This window comes from Ambystoma mexicanum, chromosome 12 (assembly GCF_040938575.1).
Source record: "Ambystoma mexicanum isolate Mex_15411 chromosome 12, UKY_AmexF1_1, whole genome shotgun sequence".
Taxonomy (NCBI): Eukaryota; Metazoa; Chordata; class Amphibia; order Caudata; family Ambystomatidae; genus Ambystoma; species Ambystoma mexicanum.
This window is the reverse complement of record NC_090936.1, coordinates 1,096,678,633-1,096,698,619: the sequence shown is the minus strand read 5'-3', so window position 1 is coordinate 1,096,698,619 and position 19,987 is coordinate 1,096,678,633. Positions and strand designations below refer to the sequence as shown.

Genomic DNA, 19,987 nt, shown 5'->3' with positions numbered 1-19,987 from the left:
GCCTCTGGTATCGTTTTTAATTCCAGCTGCACTTTCAGCTTACACTACATCCCAGAAAAAGGTTACGTGGTGGAAAATCCCAGTAATCAAGGAGTTTATTGAAGGATTTAAAAGACTTCATCCTCTATTTCCAACCCAGCTGCCGGATGGGACCTGAATGTGGTTCTAACAAGACTAATGAGACCTCCCTTTGAACCTATGCATAAGGCTAGCCTTAAATCACTCACTCACAAGACCGACCTTCCTGGTGGCAGTCACTTCAATAAGAAGAGTTAATGAACTACAGTCCCTTTCAGTCAAAGACCCATTTGTCACAATTCACAAAGATGAGTTGGTCTTGCACACTCACCCACACTCACCCACGGTTTGCGCCTAAATTCATTTCAAAGTTCCATGTAAAACAATCCATAGAACTTCCCACCTTCTTCCAGAACCCCACTAATGTGGCAGAAAGAAGCCTGCACACACTTGGTGAAAAAACGAAACCACTAAGGAAAACAGCTTTTTTGTTTCAGTGGCAGCTGCTAGAGAATGGGACCCTATCTCTAAATCAAAAGTGGATTGTAAACTGCATCACACTGCTAAACTGGGGGGACGGGGGGGTTCTGGGGCTTCACAGCATTCATTGCAAATGTTCCTCTTGAGTCCAGTTGTAAAGCAGCAACCTGGAGTTCTGTACACACCTTTACAAAACACTACTGCCTGGATACTCCCTCTAGGTCCGATTCTCAGGTGGGACAAGCGATACAAAGACATCTCTTTACTACTGTTTCTTTACACATCCCACCATCCTTGGGTACTGCTTGCTAGTCTATGCACCGCATGTGATTCTAAGCAGATTCACAAGCATCAGAAGACATGCATTTTTTACCGTAATAGCATTTCTGATGATTGTATCTGCTTAGATTCACATGCACCCTCCCTTCCACTCCTCTTGGAGTAGAAGGAACATGGACATCTTGCACCTTTCTCTCTGTCCTCACTCGCGATAGTCAGTCTCGCACACGGCAGAAAAAACACAACGGGAGGGACCTCGACGCATGAGGGATTTTGGGTACACTACACGTCACGTTAGGGATAGTGTTACAAGCACGCCCATGTCAATGTCCCCCTTTTGATCCTCGAAAGACAAAATGCGATACTCTGCGATTACCTCTAGATGTCGGACTATATGCACAGCATGTGACTCAAAGCAGATACAATCATCAGAAATGCTATTACGGTAAGTAATGCATGTCGTATGTATGCGTTTGGTGGCCGGTGTTGCCATTTTGGTTATTTTATGATCCTCCTGTTAATCAGTGTGGCAGGCCAAATGGGAACCACATTTGCCATTTTGTACTATTATACTTAGTTAGTGGCCTGGTCAACTGAATGTTTTACCTGGATGTGCACATGATGACGTATTGTATAATGATACATGTTTGGTGTATATGCCGTCATTTGTGTTAAACGGTCTGATTTTAAATGGAGCGTTAAATCATTGTGCTGTGCTTCATCATGCATGTTGAGAACTTGTTATTTTGCTATTGCCTTTGTTTTGTCTTTGTATTTTAGTATAAATTCAAAACCTCTTCCCTCAGATATGTCTGGTATAATCAATGTTATCAAGTGTGCATTGATGAAGTGTGCTCTGATTGAAATTAAAGCCATTTAAACATATTACATTGTAAGATTTTCATCCTTTCTTCTTTTTTTACCCCTTTTCATTTACCTGATAAATGTATCTTTTGTCCTATGCAGGAATGTATTCTGTCTGGCATAATGTCTGTGAATGGCAAGAAGGTGCTGCATATGGATAGGAATGCTTACTATGGCGGGGAGAGTGCATCCTTAACACCTTTGGAAGATGTAAGTATGTTGTTTTGGGGGAGCAGCAAGAGTGCAATGTTCTGCATGCTTAATATACCTTGGAAAACTATTTCAGGGTTACCTCAGCCTGAGTGATCCAAATTATTGTTTGTTTTTTTTGCACCCCTTCCTGTGGGCATTCATTACTTGTTTATAAAGCGAATACTTCAGTGTGTTTTGATGTCCACTTCACTGCTCAATATGAAGTCTCAGAAGGTTCAAAGATTCATGGTAATTTATTGGCAAGCTCACAACCTACAGCAGCAGCCCCATATCTCCTTGGCTGCCTCGCTTCTCAGACCGCTTTTGTTTGTATCACAGCATTCTCTTCAAAATTCCACTACTAAACATTCTTCTCATGATTTTAAAACAAATTATAATGTAGCCACTTACTTGGCTTTTTATTAAATCCCAGTAATTCGGCTTCACAATTTAATCTACTCGTGCTACCACTGTTTTTGTCTTAATTAATCTCCATAGTCCGGTCAGGTGATCTATCGAGGATATAACATTGCCATTGAGAGAGTGCTACCAAATGTCTTCATTATCATTGCCTGCCTCCTATCCACTTTGAATGAACTGCAGGGGCAGAGTAGATAATTTGCAGTTTCGATATGTTCAGTACTACAGAGGTGACCTATTTGTTCATCTTTAGATATGCCCATGCAGGCACCCGTTCAATCCATGATCTCCACCATGTTACGTTTCAGTCGTATGTATTCCGCTCTTATCGTGTTCAGGAACTCCTGGACATATGTCTCCATTCTGTGGCCAATAATTTGTGCGTTTGTGTACTCCTTAGTGCTTATTTTAACTGCTAAGTCCACTCACATTTGATCTCTATCTAGAGATTTTAAGTGAGCTTTTAGCAGATTTTTAAAGTTAGAATGAGACTGTCAGGTTGTTCTGCATTCCTTCCAATTTAACCCGTTTGCTACATTTTCACACTAGCACAAAGGTAATGTTTGACCAAGCCTGTTGTGTTGTATCAAGCTTGTTTCTATTAAAACCATTCTTGCAGCGACTATGTTGAACTCAGCAAATTAACTCTACTGGTGTCACTGGAGGTAGCTGAAGGAATGATCTCAGACATCCACTTTCCATCCTCTGTAGTATCTTTTCATGCCCAGACTAGACCTCTGTATAACAGTTTGGGCAGTATCTTCATGAGAGAGACCGTCCGGAGTGCGGCCAGGGAATAACCGGTATGTGAGGTCTCAAACCTATTAATGGCTCCTTGCTGCTGTTGAAGTTCCCTCTCCAGCTGGCAAGTGTGTGCCAACCAATTTAACTTGGAATCACAAATGGGCCCCAAGTATTTGTATTCTGTGACTTCTTCTATATCTTTGCTGTTTAGAAACCACCTTTCTGATGCTCGTTAATCTGCTTAGAATCACATGCTGTGCATATGGTCCGACATCCAGTGGTAACCGCGGAGTATTGCATCTTGTCTTTCGGGGACCGAAAGGGGACGTCGGCATAGGCGTGTCTGAAACACTATCCCTATCGTGATGTGTGTAGTACCCAAAATCCCTCACGCGCCGAGGTCCCTCAGATTGTTTTTTTTCCACCCAGATAACTGGTCGCACTATAGCGGAGCTCTTCATGAGACCTTGTTTATTTTACCGAATTGTCGGTTTTATTTCCCGTTAAGTCACTTCGCCCATGAAGAACTTCTTCGACGAAGACTATGGGGGAATCGTCTACAGCTGTGGGTTCCGGCGCCTAAGATCCGGCGTTGGGACTTCCACGTGGTCGGGCCTTCTGGGCGGCCTACACAGTAGGGAGAGTGGGCAAAGGGTTTGCCTTACTGTTATGTCTTTCCTCTTTTCCACTGCTTTCCTTTTTGGTCTGGTCACCCTTCCCTTCTGCTATGGAAATGACTCCATTTAGATTCTGCCCTGTGTGTAGGGTCAGATATCCGTGGAAAGAGGAGCACACATTGTGTAACGCTTGTCTCCCCCTAGAGCACAACGAAAAGCGGTGTTCGGCGTGTAAACTCCTTAAACCTAAAACCCTTAAAGAGTGCCGGTTGAAGCGGTGGGCCGCGTACGGAATGTCACGCGTGGAGCCTCCCTCCCCTGCCGCGACACCAGCCGAAAGTGACGGGGGTACATCGGATGACCAAACGTCCAACGCAGACGTTATAGACCTTGAGGCGGACTATTCTAGGGCCGCCATGCCCGTCCCCGACCCTTCCAGGCTCGACTCCGGTCTTGCTACAGGGACCACACCCGGTGACAGGGACGTACAATCGCAACGCACAAAGCACACAACCCAAGCGCCCTCCTCGACTTCTTCGGCGAAGAAGGCGAAAGCGCCAACGGGTCAGCCGGAAACTTCGGCGGTGCCCACGGATCGGTCTGATCAGAAGCCTTCCCCGCATCTGCAGCAGTGCATGACGACTGGTCATAACAAGGGCGCTACTCCCCAAATTAAACGCGCAGAAGTTTCTGTACAAGAAACTTCGACTGTTTCCAAGGCCCGTACAGGCCCGAAAACTACGAGTAGGCCTCTACCCGAGAAGCCATCCGCTGGCCCGTCCGGAGCCGCGAAGACATTCTCACTGCCGACACATCATCGGAAGCGTTGTCTCCCGAAGATTCGGTGACTATCCATAAGAGCATCAATAGGATTGCTACGGCGGTGGGCCTAGTACCGGTTCCGCCCACAGTTATGGCACAATCCGCCGAAAAGTTTTCCACGGATTCTGAAGACGATCCCCAAGACTCTTACGAAGAAAGCCAGGTACCCCTCTCAAGCACCCTGAGGAGATCCTCTCAACGCCTTAGGGCGTAGAACACGGTTCCTTGTTCTACTAGGTCCATTGGATCATCCAAGTGGACCACGGAGCAATTCGAGGGGTGTATGGATCGGCTGGAGCAGTTTTTCAGGGTTTCTGATCAACCTCCGCCGAAAAAAGCTTGGGTAGACCCTAACTCTCAAATACAAGATGCCCAACACCTAGATGTCCAACACCAAGTTGACTATCAATAAGATGTCAAGATGGACACGTATAGAGACATCTATACAGAAGAAGAGTCCTCTTTTCTGGACAACTATGGGGAAGATCAAGGAGCAACGGACAACTGGGAGGACACCCAGCAGGACGATCACAACTCTGATATCGTTTGCCCCGACTCTTCCCCCATCCACCCCGATTTGACAAGCTTCCCCGGTGGATGATCAAATGGCTTTCAACAACCCGTTGAAAAAAGCAGCGGAATTCTTTAAAATTGTCATGCTTGAAGCCTTGCCTGAATAAGATCTTGCAACGGGTTACGTCGGCGGCGGCCTATACCGTCCGGATTGCCAATAACACAACGTTACTAGCAAGCTACGTCGACGCCCAATGGAACCTACTCCAGGAAGGCCTTCAAGAGGTTCCGGAACTAAACAGAGCCAAGCTTCTCGCCATTGTCTCGGAGGGCAAACTTGCCAATCAGAATGTGGTAAAGAATACCCTGGACACCGCAGAGACAGCAGGCAGGTCTCTCGCAAAGGGTACTCTCCTAAAGAGGCACGCGTGGCTGCGCACGTCGGGCTTCAGGCCTGAGAGCCAGGCATCCATTATCAACAAACCCATCGAAGAGGCCATCCTCTTCGGGAAGGTGGTAGATGATGTGTTGGAGACAGCCAAGAAGGAGCACAAGACTAAGTCGCTGCACCAAATTTCCCAGAAACCACCTTCACAGAGGGGCAATAATTCTCTGCGGTCCTTTCGAGGACAAGCCTGCGCCGCTCAAAACAATTTCGGCACGGGCAACTTCAACTCAACTCAAGTCAACTGGCTGCAAGCCCCACTTACTACCCCCAGAGGAGTCAGAAGCGCGGAAAGAATAGAGGCAGAGGCTCCAATTCCAGAGGAGCGTCAACTTCGGGTCAGAAAAGACCACCAAGTCCAGGTCCCCTCCCATGTCTCCCCGGTCGGGGGGCGATTAACATCTTTCCTCAAGGCATGGGAGGGGATAACTTCAGACCAGTGGGTCTTAAAGACGGTCGCCCACGGTTACTGCGTGGAATTCGCCCGACCTCCACAGTTCAGACCGCCGGAACATCGACGCCTTTCACCGGAACATCTGCAGATCCTGATCCAAGAGGTGGAAGCGCTGCTGGGAAAGGACACCATAGAAGCCGTCCCGATTCTTCAGGTAAACGAGGGTATCTATTCAGTGTACTTCCTTGTACCCAAAAAGGATCTCACCATGCGTCCTGTTCTAGACGTGCGCCCAGCGAACAAGTTCATAAAGCCCCAGAAGTTTCGCATGGTAACACTGCAAGAGGTGATCCCATTGCTAAAACAGGGGGACTTCATGACAACATTGGATATGATAGATGCATACTTTCATATTTCAATGCTTCCAGCGCACAGAAAATTCCTAAGGGTCGTGATTCAGGACAAACACTACGAGTTCAAGTGCCAAGGGTGTTTACCAAGATCCTGGCAGTGGCACACCTGTGCAGACTTTCAGTTCAGTTTACCCTTACCTCGACGATTGGCTCATCACGGGGGACTTGTTCGACATTTGTTTTTCGAACACCCAAAAAACAGTAGACCTACTGTTCAGGCTGGGATTTTCTATCAATGAAAAGAAATCCAGCTTAGTCCCCAGCCAAGTAAAACAGTTCCTGGCGGCTCTAATTCGTACGGAAGACGGTCTAGTCTTCCCTTCCAGCGAGTGGGTTCAGAACATGCTCTCTCAGGTTCCTCAGTATGTAGCCAGTCGATAGGTGACTGTACGCAAAGCTATGCGTTTGCTAGGAATGATGGCGTCATGCATATACTTGGTTCCCCACGCATAGCTGCGCATGCGTCCCATGCAAGAGTGGCTCAACAGCCAGTGGTGTCAGGCCAGCGGACAATGGGAAGATCTGTTAGTTGTCTGTGAGTTGTCTCGCCAGCCCTCCCATCTCTCTCTGCAGTGGTGGTTGAGGGAGAACCTCTTGAAGGGGAAAACCTTCACCACCCCTGGAGTGGAAACCACTCTCACGACAGACGCATCTCTCACGGGGTGGGGGGGGGGGCTCACCTGCTCCAGGGGAACTCAATCTTCTGGCAGACGTACTCGGCAGAGATTTTCCTCTGCCAGAAGAGTACGAATGGCGACTGCACGAAGACATTGTAGCGAACGTCTTCGCAGAATGGGGGGGGTTCCCTCCCCCCCGACTCCCCTTCGGAACAAGATAGTACACAAGATGCACCAGGAACCAGTCCCCATGATTCTGGTGGCTCCCATGTGGGCCCGCCAACCTTGGTTCGCGCATCTGATGGAAATGTCCCCCTCCCCACAAGTCAAGCTGCCCTGCCCGTACAACATGTTGTCTCAGGACAGGGGGGAGACTCTGCACCCATGCCCACAAACTCTGAATTTAGCAGCCTGGCTCCTCAGGTCATAGAGTTTGGACATCTGCAACTCCCTCAAAGATGCATGGACATACTGAGGGAGGCAAGAAAGCCTAACACACGTTATTGCTATGCCAGCAAATGGAAACGTTTTGTCTTCTGGTGCAGTTCCAAAGGCGTCAATCCCACCCGCCTTCACACATTGTGTACTATCTAACCCATTTGTTGGACTCTGGGTTAGTCTTCAATTCCTTAAAAGTTCACCTAGCGGCGTTGTCAGCCTACACCACGTCACAGCAGAAGGTATCGTGGTGGAAAATACCTGTGATTAAAGCCTTTATTGAAGGGGTTAAAATAATGTATCCCCCCATCACTCACCCTGCCCCTGGGTGGGATCTAAATGTGGTTTTAACCAGGCTCATGGGACCCCCTTTTGAGCCTATGCATAAAGCTAGTCTGAAAGACCTGACTTGCAAGACAGCCTTTCTAGTAGCTATCACTTCTATCAGAAGAGTTGGCGAACTACAGGCCCTCTCGGGTTTGGACCCCTTTGTTACAGTCCACAAAGATAAGGTAGTTCTGCGCACACATCCCAGATTTGCGCCGAAATTTATTTCGAAGTTCCATGTGAACCAGTCAATCGAACTACCCACGTTCTTCCAGAGACCTACTAACATGGCCGTAAGAAGCCTTCACACACTAGATGTGCACAGGGCACTCATGTTTTACATGGATAGAACTAAACCACTGAGGAAAACTAAACAATTCTTTGTTTCAGTGGCAGCTGGTAGAGAAGTGGACCCTGTCTCTAAATCAGCAATATCAAGGTGAATTGTCAAATGCATCACACTGTTAGTCTTGCAAAGAGAGAACTGCTCTTCAAGCCTAGGGCACATTGTACTCTAGGCACTGGGGCATCCATAGCATTCATTGCAAATGTTCCCCTAGAGTCCATTTGCAAAGCGGCAACCTGGAGTTCTGTACACACCTTTACAAAACACTATTGCCACACTCATTCTAGGTCTGATTCTCAGGTGGGACAAGCAATACTAAGACCTCTTTTTTCTACTGTTCCTTTTCACAGCCCACCTCCAACCCCGGGTACTGCTCGCTAGTCTATGCACAGCATGTGATTCTAAGCAGATTAACAAGCATCAGGAGACATGCATTACTTACCGTAAAAGTATTTCTGATTATTGTATCCGCTTAGATTCACATACGCCCTCCCTGCCTCCCCGCTCGGGTGGAAGGAACATAGACTTCTTACTACTTTCTCTCTTCATGTACTCGCTCACTATAGCCTTGGGCTCCCTCATGGCAAAAAAAAAAATACAATCGGAGGGACCTCGGCGCTTGAGGGATTTTGGGTACTACACACGTCACGATAGGGATAGTGTTTCAGACACGCCTATGCCGACGTCCCCTTTCGGTCCCCGAAAGACAAGATGCAATACTCGGCGGTTACCGCTGGATGTCGGACCATATGCACAGCATGTGAATCTAAGCGGATACAATCATCAAATGTTTTATTCAATCACAGCTCGTGGTCAGTTGCAAACTGAGATATGTGATGAATTCTGCGGTCATCAATGGTCCCCAGCCTAAAGTCTCCTTCCATGTGGCCAGGAAAGGCAGGAGTTACTTGATCCTGACCCTGGAGATGGTATTCTGAGGGTGGATCAAATGGGAGAAGATGGGTGTAAGGTGAGAGTGGTGACTCCACAAGGAGAGAAGAAATATACTTCTTTTTTTGTGAAGAAGATCCTTTAATTCCAGGGTTTTTGATAGCTTGCTGCTGTTAGGACTGATTTTCTATACTCTGACCTGGTGGACAGATGCATAGAAGGTCAACTTAGTATTGTGACTGGGACAACTCTGGGAGCAGTAGCCGAACAAGTTCAAGGTAGCAAGGGGAGTTGTCTAGGCGAAGTCTCAAGAGGTGGTGAGCTTGTAAGGGGTCCACAATGAGCACACAGAGTGAGTCAGTCAAGGAACACACTTAGACAAACATGTATAAACATATGTCTTTACTTATGGCCAAATAACAGTGAAAAATGACTACTAACTGTTAATATCACACAACACTAATAATAGATACATATACACAATCACTTGTGTAGGGCAACATACATATCAACCCCATTAAAAGGGAGGTACATGTTCGTATTAGCACTACTGGTCCACATAGATTAAATCCTAACTACAGAAGTGGGTCCTTGATGTATGGGGCCTTGTACCCAAAAGTTCAGCAAAGTTCCATACAGTTTTTAGAAGCTGGAAAAAATGAAGGTAGGGTCTCTGGGGTAAAATGAACAGTTTAAAGTGTTAGGGGACAAGTTCATCTGACTAACATGTCCCCAATCTTCGGAGTACTTGTGTAAACAAACTATGCCAAAGTAAAACAAAAGTTACCAAAACTTAGGGGTTCAAATAAGTATCGCTACAACTCCCTCCCTCCCCCTGTACTCAAATTCTTTATGGGACTTGGCAGGTCTGCTCAAGAGGGTCCAACTTTGCTTTTCCCACAGTCAGCCACAGACCCTTGATCCCCAGGTGCTGCAGGTTCGAGCACTCCTCCGGTCGGCAACTAATGCTGGTGCAAAGTCTTCCAGCTGAGAAATGCAAAAGAACTCGATGCAGGGCCCCTCTCAGGCAAGGACTTGCAGGACTTTAAGCAGGTAAGCAATTTTGGACAGCGGCCACCGATGCATGGCGACGCAAAGGGATTCACTTGCCGTGGTGAGACATTGCTTCCTATCTCGGTTCCCTTGATGCTAGGACCACAACATTCTGCAGAGGTAAGTCTTGTTGCGCACACAGGCTGAAGATCACCCCCTCTGCCCCCCTGTGTACCCCCCGCCACCAAGTTCCAGGCCTCAACTGTGAACGATGATGTCTGCAGCACGGTAGCCCAAACTCAGAGCTGGTCAGCTACTGGGCGGTGCAGGGGCACTTCTGAAGGCTCTTCCTCGTAGGACTCCAAGCTGACGTTGAGAATGGATGTTCCCTCCACTCCAGTGGTCGCAGCTCCCTCCCAGGACTGTTGAAGATCAATGACAAGACTGGGTACTTCCAGGACAGCAGCAGAAGTTGGTTGCCAGGCCGCCTTCTAATGGGTCTGTTAGGGAGATTTATCATTTTTGTGCTTCATCCCCTCTCTTAGTGGGACCCCCAGCACTTTTCTGCTGGAAATCTGGATGTTTTTCTTACACTCCTGAATGAGTGGGGGCCTTCTTTCCACTCTTCCATTCTTGTGGGCTCTGTCTTTTGGAGCTCTATTCTTTGTATTCTACCTGTACTATGTAGTCTGTCTGCTCCATATCTCTTGAAGGCATCTGTGTTTTACTACTGCAGCATACAGCTCCTTGTGGGCAGTGTTGTTGGGGACCCTTTGGGTCCTCCTTAAGAGTTTTTTTTTTTCTATATCCTGAAGTAACTACAGTTGTTATAGAGACAGTATCTCTCCCCAAACTCTATAATCTGGGAGATTGGCACACACCACCATCAGTAGAGTGCCAAAGGGATACTTGGTATACCCCTTATCTCTGCTCCTGTGACTTTTTAGTCACATATACAATCGCCTAGTTATGGCTGGTGTCAGTGGACGTGTTCTAACAACTATTGTGCATTTTGTATAATGCACAATAGAGGCACCCAAGTGCCATTACTAGAATGGTTGTTCTTTGTTAGCCCTTCCACTACCACTATTCTGGAAGGGGTAGGTCTCTGTGTGTGTTTTCTACCTTGGCAGGAATCAGTAGGTGTACCTGCCTAGGCTCCAGAGTGTCTGGGCAGGCAGGAAGTGGGGAGTAGTCTTCCCCCCAACCCCCTCCTTGTCCTTTGTTTGCCAGAGTGCCTGAATCCAGTTCCCACCGGGGGGTCTGACTTTCCTGATTGGACAGCCAAACACCCCTTTCTGTAAAATGCTGAGCGAGATTGTAGAAGAGTGTGTGCTGCAACTTGTAAAAGGTGAGGCTTCTGGAGTGTAAATGAAGTCAACCATAGGAAACGGAAGTAACCGAAGATGACGACCAGGGACACCTGCAGACCCTTTGCGTGAAGCGACCACTGCTGTCCTGCTCCCGTTTTTTTTATGCGACTGAGGATCTCCAAAGAGGACTGCTCCTTCCCCTTGGCTGGTGGGAACACCCAGTCCCAAGCCGAACTTTGAAATCGAGTAGAGCTGCGAACCCCAATACAAGACGACCTGCTGCCTACTTTGAGTGCATAGTTGTGGAAAGCCTGAATCCGTCCATATCTTTGAGGGAACCTTGAAGGACAATTCAGAGATCCGAATCAACTCCCCCAGACCTCTTCACTAGAGTGTGGGACTGCAGGAAGCAAAGAAGATTGACCGGACAATCCGTGTCCTTTTGTTGGTGCTGCTGAAAAAGTGCCATAATCAGAGTGAACCAAAAAGTTACTGAAAGTCGCGCTGAAGGTACTCCCTTGAGACTGCTGCTGAAAGACACCATCCATTGTCCTGCCTTTCGTCACCAGACCAAGGAATCTGAAGGTCGGGTCCAGAGCTGCCACATTGCGGGGGAGCCAACACAAACACCTTTGTCATACCAAAGGTACTGTGGGGGGAGGGAGGTTTTTCTTACTTGATTCCAAGAAGTCGCTCCAGAGTGTTGGAAAGCACGTAGAGGTGTCCAGAGCTACCCACACTTACCTCTGACCCAAGCCGCTGCTTGTGTCCCCTTCTCGAGTCCGTTGTTGGGTCTTCTTTGTTAGTTGCTAACTTGCTGCTTCAATAACTTTAGACACTGGAAGAAATCCGTAGGAACTCTTTATTATTTCCGGTTTGTCAAGACTTCACGCCCTCTCCGAACTGCCTCTAGCTAGGGTTGCGTTTTTGGGCTTAAAAGACTTGCCAGGTGAGGAAACTGTCTCAAGAACCTTGAACTAAGCTCATGTTGCACTAACCACTTATTTTCTTCCCTTTAATTGACTTTTCCATATGTGTTTGCAGAGTAAATACATTACTGTATGACCTGTTGAAAACCACATGAGTTCGCAATTACCGATAATATGATAGCCTTGTCTTTTCCCTTTCTAACATTGCTTCAAATGTAACTGCAAACACAAAAGTGCAAGTGCCCTTTGAATTGTATTATCTATTATTTCTAAGTGTACCATCTGTTAGGAAAGATTTCCTAATTGTATGTAATTTTCCCTCCATGTGTACACCCTCAAACTTTTTGCTGCTGTTTAGACACCATTGACTGACTTTGCCAGAGAATCAGTCTCCAGCTGCACTCCTCTGGGCTTTCGCTCCCTTTTTATGGGAAACCTGACATGCCTTTAAGAAGTACTGGGAGACTTTGTTTCCCTTAGTCGTTTTCCCATGTTAAAACATTTGTGCAACATATATCAAGTGTGTAATGTATTAATGTATCTTACCATACAGTACACTTCGTTCTATGGTCCTTTTCCAAGGGCCCTAGATACACTTGTTGGACTTTTTATGAACTGTGCAGGTGTGTCATGGACAGGACTGGTGGCAGTTATCTTTTCGCATGCTTTTGAACCCTTTCCTGCCATGTTAACCACTTTAACTGCGTTTGGCACAAATAGGTGGCTTGGCTCCGAAATGGCCATGCTACGAGGTTCTTTGTCCTGTCCTTTGGCCATCTTGCCCCTTCACCTTCCCCAGGCCGAGTAGACCCGTGCCAGTCCTTATTTGGTTATGCACTTTCCTGCGAAACCAATGCTTTCACGGGCTTCTGCATGCCTTGTGTGTGTGCCTCCACGATGTGGGCTGGAACGTCTGAGTCCTATACACATTCTGGGTGCCAGAGAATTTGGAATCCCATGAATGACTGGGAACACCGTAATTGGTCCACGTATGGGGGGTGTGCTTGTGAGCAGATCTCGCATTGGGTCCTCTTCGTTTTGGAGCGAAGGGAACTTTGGAAAAGAGGAGGCCAAAAACACCCCTACCATGTCGATCTCCTGAGTTCCCACTGAATAAAGGATAGGATCCAAGTATCCTGCAACTATGAAGCCGAGTCGAGGAACCGCTGGTGACCTGCTGGCAGGTTTGGCACCCTGAGACCGCTGTCGTCCCGTGGGACCCCTCTGCATCCTGGTCTTCCTAGAAGGTCTGCGAAGACGCTTCCACCCCTTGGAATAGTTGGACCAACTATTCTCGGCATCTTCACCAAAACCTGCAAGTAAGCTTTCTCAGAAGTGTCCCTGGGCCAACCAGTGGGCTGACCAGCTTACGCAGGACCTGTGCTCTGTCTCTGCTGTTGTTTCGAGGAGGCCCTCGAAACTTGGTATACTGCTAGCTCTGTGTCCCCGGCACCCTTGCACCGAATTTCGTACACTTGGCATTCCCAGGTCTGAAGTGAGACGAGTGCACCAGGGCCCGAGTAAACTCGGTTACCCTGTTGCCCTGCCGCGGCAACGTCTTTTGCAAGTACGCTGGCTTTGTGACCCTCTGCCCCTGAAGCCTGCTGCATTGAAACTGGGTCGATTCATCCACCCAGAGCGGAGAAATCACCACTGTCCTGTTTGGGAATCATCGCTGTATCCCAGGAACTGAAAGCCGCAGAGACGTCATTTTTGCTGCATTCGAACCGGCACCAGGAGTGGACTGAACGGGCAAAGTTTGGGTCCAAGTGCGCCTGGGACCGGTGAGTACTTGCAACACTAACCTGAAGGCCCTGGTGCCAAGGGCCCCTTTAACGCACAAGGGGCCCCTGAGGGCCCCTCTCCTTTCCACTGCTAGTGCGAACTAGCGACTCATCCCGCACTCTGAAACTGCCTCTGCCTTCAAGTGGAGGTCCTCCCTGAATAGTGGAAACTTATTCTTCATCGCCTCATCCATCTTCCCGAGCTGCTAGAGACCCCTAAAAGAGACCCTCTTTTGCCCATTGGAACAACCGCATGCGCTGGCATTGCATGTACTATTGCGCACAAGGCTCCTCTCTTCTTAGGGCTTGGACTGCCTCTTAGTTAGGTGCGTTGTCGATGTCGAAGGGGCCTAAATAATATCTGCACTGCCTGTTTCCTTCCCATCTAGGTTGCCGTCATATGTTGTGCATTTAACCCCCTTAGAGCCCAATGGTCTTGTATATACATTGTATTGATAATGTTGTGTAGATTTATTTAGTGTTACTGTGATTGTTTTGCTATGGTCTATGTTACAAAGGCCTTGTAATCAATGTCAATATTTTTGATAGAACACCTGTCTGGAGTAATTTGTAAGTGTCCTTGCTTTGTGTGCTCATTGAGGTCCTTCAGTCACTCTCACCCCTCCTGAACCTTGTCTTGACTGCCTGCCATAGCTACCCTGATTGGTCTGGCTTGTCCATAGGTTACCCTGTTCCAAGAAACTGTCATGATGCCTACCTCCAAGGAGCCAGGCCCAGCCCAGCAACCCCAGAGGCAGACATCATTTTCCCCAAGGACGTCTCAGCGGGCCCAAGTTGGGACCTTTTGGACGCAGTCCTGGCGCCTTTGGCGCCAGGCTCATTCTGGACCCCAGTCCTGGCGCCAGGCTCATAAAGCAAGACGTGTGTAAGTGTTTTAATGTGCACTTACCTGAAGCAGACCGTGCTGCTACATCCAGGCCCTCTTGAGGACTGAATGGGACTACTTTATCTTTTGGACTACTTTATCACTCGGGTGTGGTCTGAGGAAGAATACATACCTGAGTGGAAGGATACATACCTGGAACTACTTTACAGGATATTTAAACCACACCCGAAGAGCAGCACATGCTTCGCGTTGTTCTGCATCTAGCAGCTGGACGCTCACCATGTTTGCTCCTGCATTCGGACTTCTGCCACGCCTGCCAGCATCCTGATCACCTACAAAGGAAGAGAAAGAGAAAGAGAGAATAGGAGAAGGAAAAGACTTTACCTGCAAGAACCGCATTCCGGAGTCAGCTCGCCGACGATCCTGCAAAGGAAGACACTTAATTTAAAAGCACATCGCATCGACCGCCGCAGCGCCGCATTCCACTCACCTTCACAGGGCGCCTCCATGTTCAGCAGCGATCACCCGGATTCGCAGCCACGCTTCCACACCTAGGGAGAAAAAGACAAGAGCAAAGGTGAGAGAGAGAAGGGAATGAGGAAACCTAAACCTCCATGTTAAGACTTACCTGTTGGGTCATTCCCTCTTCATTTCGGGTCCGCGCCGCATCCAGGCGTTGATTTCTACAGGGATTGCACCTCGCATCTCGGGTCGGTGCCTTTTCCCCGGCATTCCGGCATTCCCCGGCATTCCGTACCCCGGCCCCTATGGGGAAAAAGACATTGACATTAGCATATTGATGCAAGGACAAAAGGGGAACCTTTCAAGGAACTTACCTGGAAGCCAAGCAAGTTTGGTTCTCATAAAACCAAGAATCCAGTGAAGTAACTGGATACCAACGCGCCCCTGCATCAGAAGCAGGAAGGAGAGCTCGCCCTTCAAGACCCTAAGGTGAGACGCCACGGGAAGCACAGAAGGGTTTCGAGGAGGGTGAGGGGGGAAAGGGGGAGGCTGGTAGCATTCCCCGCAGACAGTTAATCCCTTATTCTCGCCTACAGAAGGATACTTTTGCAAGCCGGACAAGCAGGAGTTGGGAGTCCGGTCCAGTCCATCTTCTGAGCCCCGCGCAACACCTTAGAAGAGGTCACAGCAGCACGATCCTGGCGAGCGCCTCCGTGGGAGTCAGGTGAGCGTAACAGAACGCGAAGCCTACCCACAATTTCCCACCCGGGCGCTATGGAGACTTCTGAGACAGACCAGCTGGCCCAGCTGTTGGGGGAATTAATGGCAGAGGTACACTCAGCTCGCCAAGAGACTAATGCCCTCAAAAGAGAACTCATTCTCTCCAAGGAACAAACTGATGACTTGGCCAAACGATTGCTACAGAGTCAGGCTGGACAAATTCCTTTACCTAGTCCCGGGGGAATTTCCACTTCGTTGGGTTCGAGTAACCCTGTTCAGATCAATCTGCCGGGATCCATGCCTTTAGCACCGCCTGAACGTTTTGCGGGGGACCCAAAGAAATATGCCATTTTTATGAACCAATGTCGCTTACATTTTATATGCAGACCAGGAGCCTTCCCTGATGATAGGACCAAAGTGGCCTTCGTGTTATCGTACCTAAGTGGCTGTGCTGCCGATTGGTCTGTTCCCTTGGTGAACCAGAACGATCCAATTCTCCAGGATTTTCAGGGCTTTCAGGCCAGCATGGAAAGGTTGTTCGCTCGACACTCGCAGTGACAGGCCCTTGACAACGAACTGCTATCTCTACGACAAGGTAGTCAAGATCTTTTGTCTTATATAGCCTCCTTTAACAGACTGGTGGTGGAAACCGGATGGCCTGAAAATAAAAGGATCACTTTATTTCACCGGGGTCTGCGCGGAGAGCTAAAAGACATTCTGGCCCAAGTAATGAATCCACCCCAGGGCTGCGCAGAATATATTGACTTTGTGGTACAACTGGATCACAGACTTCAGAATAGGAAAGCAGATCGGTCCAAGTTTGAAACCCGAGTACCGATCAGAACCCTCGTAAACCCCAGGAATACCGAAGCTTCGGAACCTATGCAAATAGGGGGAGTTAAGGGGCCGTTAACTCAGAAGGAACGCGAGAGAAGGCGACAAAAGCAACTATGCCTCTATTGCGGGGCTTCCGGTCACTTTCTTCGTGATTGTCCGGTAAAACCACCTAGGAAGGTGGTTGGTGCCTCTGACAACAACTTAATGGAACCTGTTTCGGGAAACGACCTGGCTCGACAAGCGTAGAGGTCCGCTTGCTGAGCTTGAAAACGAACTCTCTGACCTCGCATTTTGTCATGCCATTGGTGCTCGTGGATCCAAAAAAGCCCCAACGGTTGCATGCCATCAAAGCATACGTCGACAGCGGAGCTATCGGAAACTACGTGGACCGCGAATTGGCCTCCAGGATAAACCTTCCTCTGCATCCAAAAATAAACCAGGATGTCATTACTACGGTTGATGGTACCGAAATAGCCTCTGGGCCGGTAACGCATTCCACCACAGAAGTGACACTTGTGAGTCAGGATAGACATCGGGAAGCAATAGTGTTTGATATAATCAAGGCTCCACAATTTCAAGTAATCCTCGGAATTCCTTGGTTAGAAACACACAATCCTCGAATAGACTGGCGAGCAAAGAGAATAACTTTTCCAGATTGTGGTCCCACTTGTTATCCTAGAAATCCAGCTATTGGTTTAGCCACAGTAACCCCCGCCACTGTTCAACTACCGGCAGAATACCTTGAATACCAGGACGTTTTTCAGAAAGAACAGGCTAACACGCTACCCCCTCATCGTTCTTACGATTGCCAGATCGATCTAGTTCCCAATGCTCAACCGCCGTGTAGTAGGATTTACGCTCTCACTGAACCTGAAAACGAGCATTTGCGTCAGTATTTGGATCAGTACCTTGCCAATGGCTTTATTCGCCCATCAAAGTCCCCGGTCTCTTCCGCTTTGTTCTTCGTGCCTAAAAAAGGAGACCTTAGAACTTGTATTGACTACCGCGCTTTAAATCAGATAACGATAAAGAATCGTTATCCCCTGCCTCTGATCCCTGAACTTCTTGATCAAGTAAAAGATGCTCGTATATACACCAAGTTAGATCTCCGGGGAGCTTATCACCTAGTGCGAATAAAAGAAGGTGACGAGTGGAAGACAGCTTTCCGCACCAAATACGGGCTCTTCGAATATCAGGTTATGCCCTTCGGTTTGTGCAACGCGCCTGCAGCTTTTCAATTCTTCATGAACGATGTTCTGCGAGAACTTATCGATGTTTGTGTCATCGTATACATCGACGACATCCTGGTGTACTCATCTTCTGAGTCAGATCATCGAAAACCTGTTCGAGCAGTTCTAGAGAAATTGCGCCAGCACAAACTATTTGCCAAGCTGGAAAAGTGTGTCTTTCATACCACTGAGGTTGAATTCCTCGGATTTGTTCTGACTCCTAAAGGAATTCGAATGGATTCACGAAAGGTGGACGCCATCCTCAAATGGCCATCTCCCGGTTCAGTGAAAGGGGTTCAGAGTATGCTTGGCTTTGCCAACTTCTATCGAAGATTCATCCCGGAGTTTTCACGAATAGTCCAACCCATTACTGCTCTTTTACGTAAGAATAAACATTTTGAATGGACTCCAGAGGCCGAACAAGCCTTTCAAGACCTAAAGACCAAATTCACTTCCGCACCTGTGTTGAAGCACCCGCGTCCTGATCTCCCGTATATTGTTGAAACTGACGCATCCAGTTTAGCCATGGGAGCTGTCCTGTCGCAAAGGGATCCGAAAACTAACCAGCTACACCCTGTAGCCTTTTGGTCCAGGAAATTCTCAGCTCCTGAAATTAATTACGCAATTACCGACAGAGTTACTGGCCATTAAATCTGCTTTTAAGGCTTGGCGTCATTACCTCCTCGGTGCAAGACACACCATCACTGTAATTACGGATCACAGAAATTTGCAGTATTTAAAGACGGCCAAAGCCCAATCTTCACGACAACTCCGATGGGCTTTATTCTTTGCAGAATTTGATTTTATAATTACCTATCGCCCTGGCTGCAAGAATGGCAAAGCGGACGCCTTATCCCGGATTGGCATGGAAGAACCCAATTCGTGTTTAGAACCTGTGCCGATAATACCTGAACAAAGAATCTTAGGTTTGACTTCATTGCAAACCATCGAGGACGTTGAAACTCAAGTCAAACTACTTTTTGACCCTTCAGCCTTACTGGAATGGACTCAAAAGGGTCCCCACTTCACCGTTAAGGATAACTTACCGTACTTCCAAGAGCGGTTATTTCTGCCAAGTAAGGAATTGCAAGAACTAGTTATTGCTCATTATCATGAATCGTTAATGGAAGGACACCCTGGTATCGCTAAAACGGAAGAAAAGATCAAACGCCAATTCTGGTGGCCTTCTTGGAGAAAAGACATAGTCTTTTGTGATGTCTTGCGGAGTTTGCGCCCAAAATAAAGGTCAAAGGAACAGGCCAGCCGGCCTACTTCAACCCTTGGAGATTCCACCGGCACCTTGGCACACCTTGTCTATGGACTTTATTACGGACCTGCCTCCATGTGGTGGTTACAACACTATCCTAGTAATCGTGGATCTGTTCTCCAAAATGGCCCACTTTATCCCTCTAAAAGGATTGCCTTCAGCTTCCATCCTGGCCAAGGAATTCCTGGAGAATATAGTTCGAATACATGGTTTCCCTTCCGTACTAGTCTCAGATCGTGGAAGTCAATTCATTTCCCATTTTTGGAGGAAGTGTTGCCAACTAGCACAAATAGATGTGCGATTATCCACCAGCCACCACCCCCAGACCGACTGACAAACCGAGAGGACAAATCAGACTCTCGAGCAATATCTCCGGTGCATGTTGCACCAATCCGAGTACAATTGGAAAGACATTCTTTGGATCGCAGAATATGCATACAACAATTCTATGCATTCCGGAACCGGTCAAACTCCTTTTTATACTTTGTATGGTCACCATCCTCGAACCTCTGACTTAGATCCACCTCTGACCCTGGAAATGCCCGCAGTAAATCATCTGCATTCCACAATAACCCGAGCCTTCAAAGAAGCTACAACTCATTTACAGCAAGCCAAGAAAAAGTACAAAGAAAACGCTGATTTGCACCGAAGTAAAACACCTCCTTACCAAGTAGGAGACCAGGTTTGGCTAGCAACTAGACATTTAACTCTCAAGGGCCCACAGACTTTCAATCCCAGATTCATTGGGCCTTACCCCATCAAAGTCATAATCAACCCAGTGGCCTT

The 19,987-nt window shown here is 47.9% G+C and overlaps 1 protein-coding gene across 1 annotated transcript in view; it reads left to right on the top strand.

The window, feature by feature from the left end:
• GDI2 (GDP dissociation inhibitor 2) overlaps positions 1-19,987 on the top strand; it is a 404,570-nt gene that overhangs the window by 68,803 nt on the left and 315,780 nt on the right. Inside the window, exon 2 of the mRNA XM_069629650.1 lies at positions 1,744-1,851. Within this exon, the coding sequence (XP_069485751.1) occupies positions 1,744-1,851 (108 nt within the window). The remainder of the gene's footprint in view (positions 1-1,743; positions 1,852-19,987) is intronic.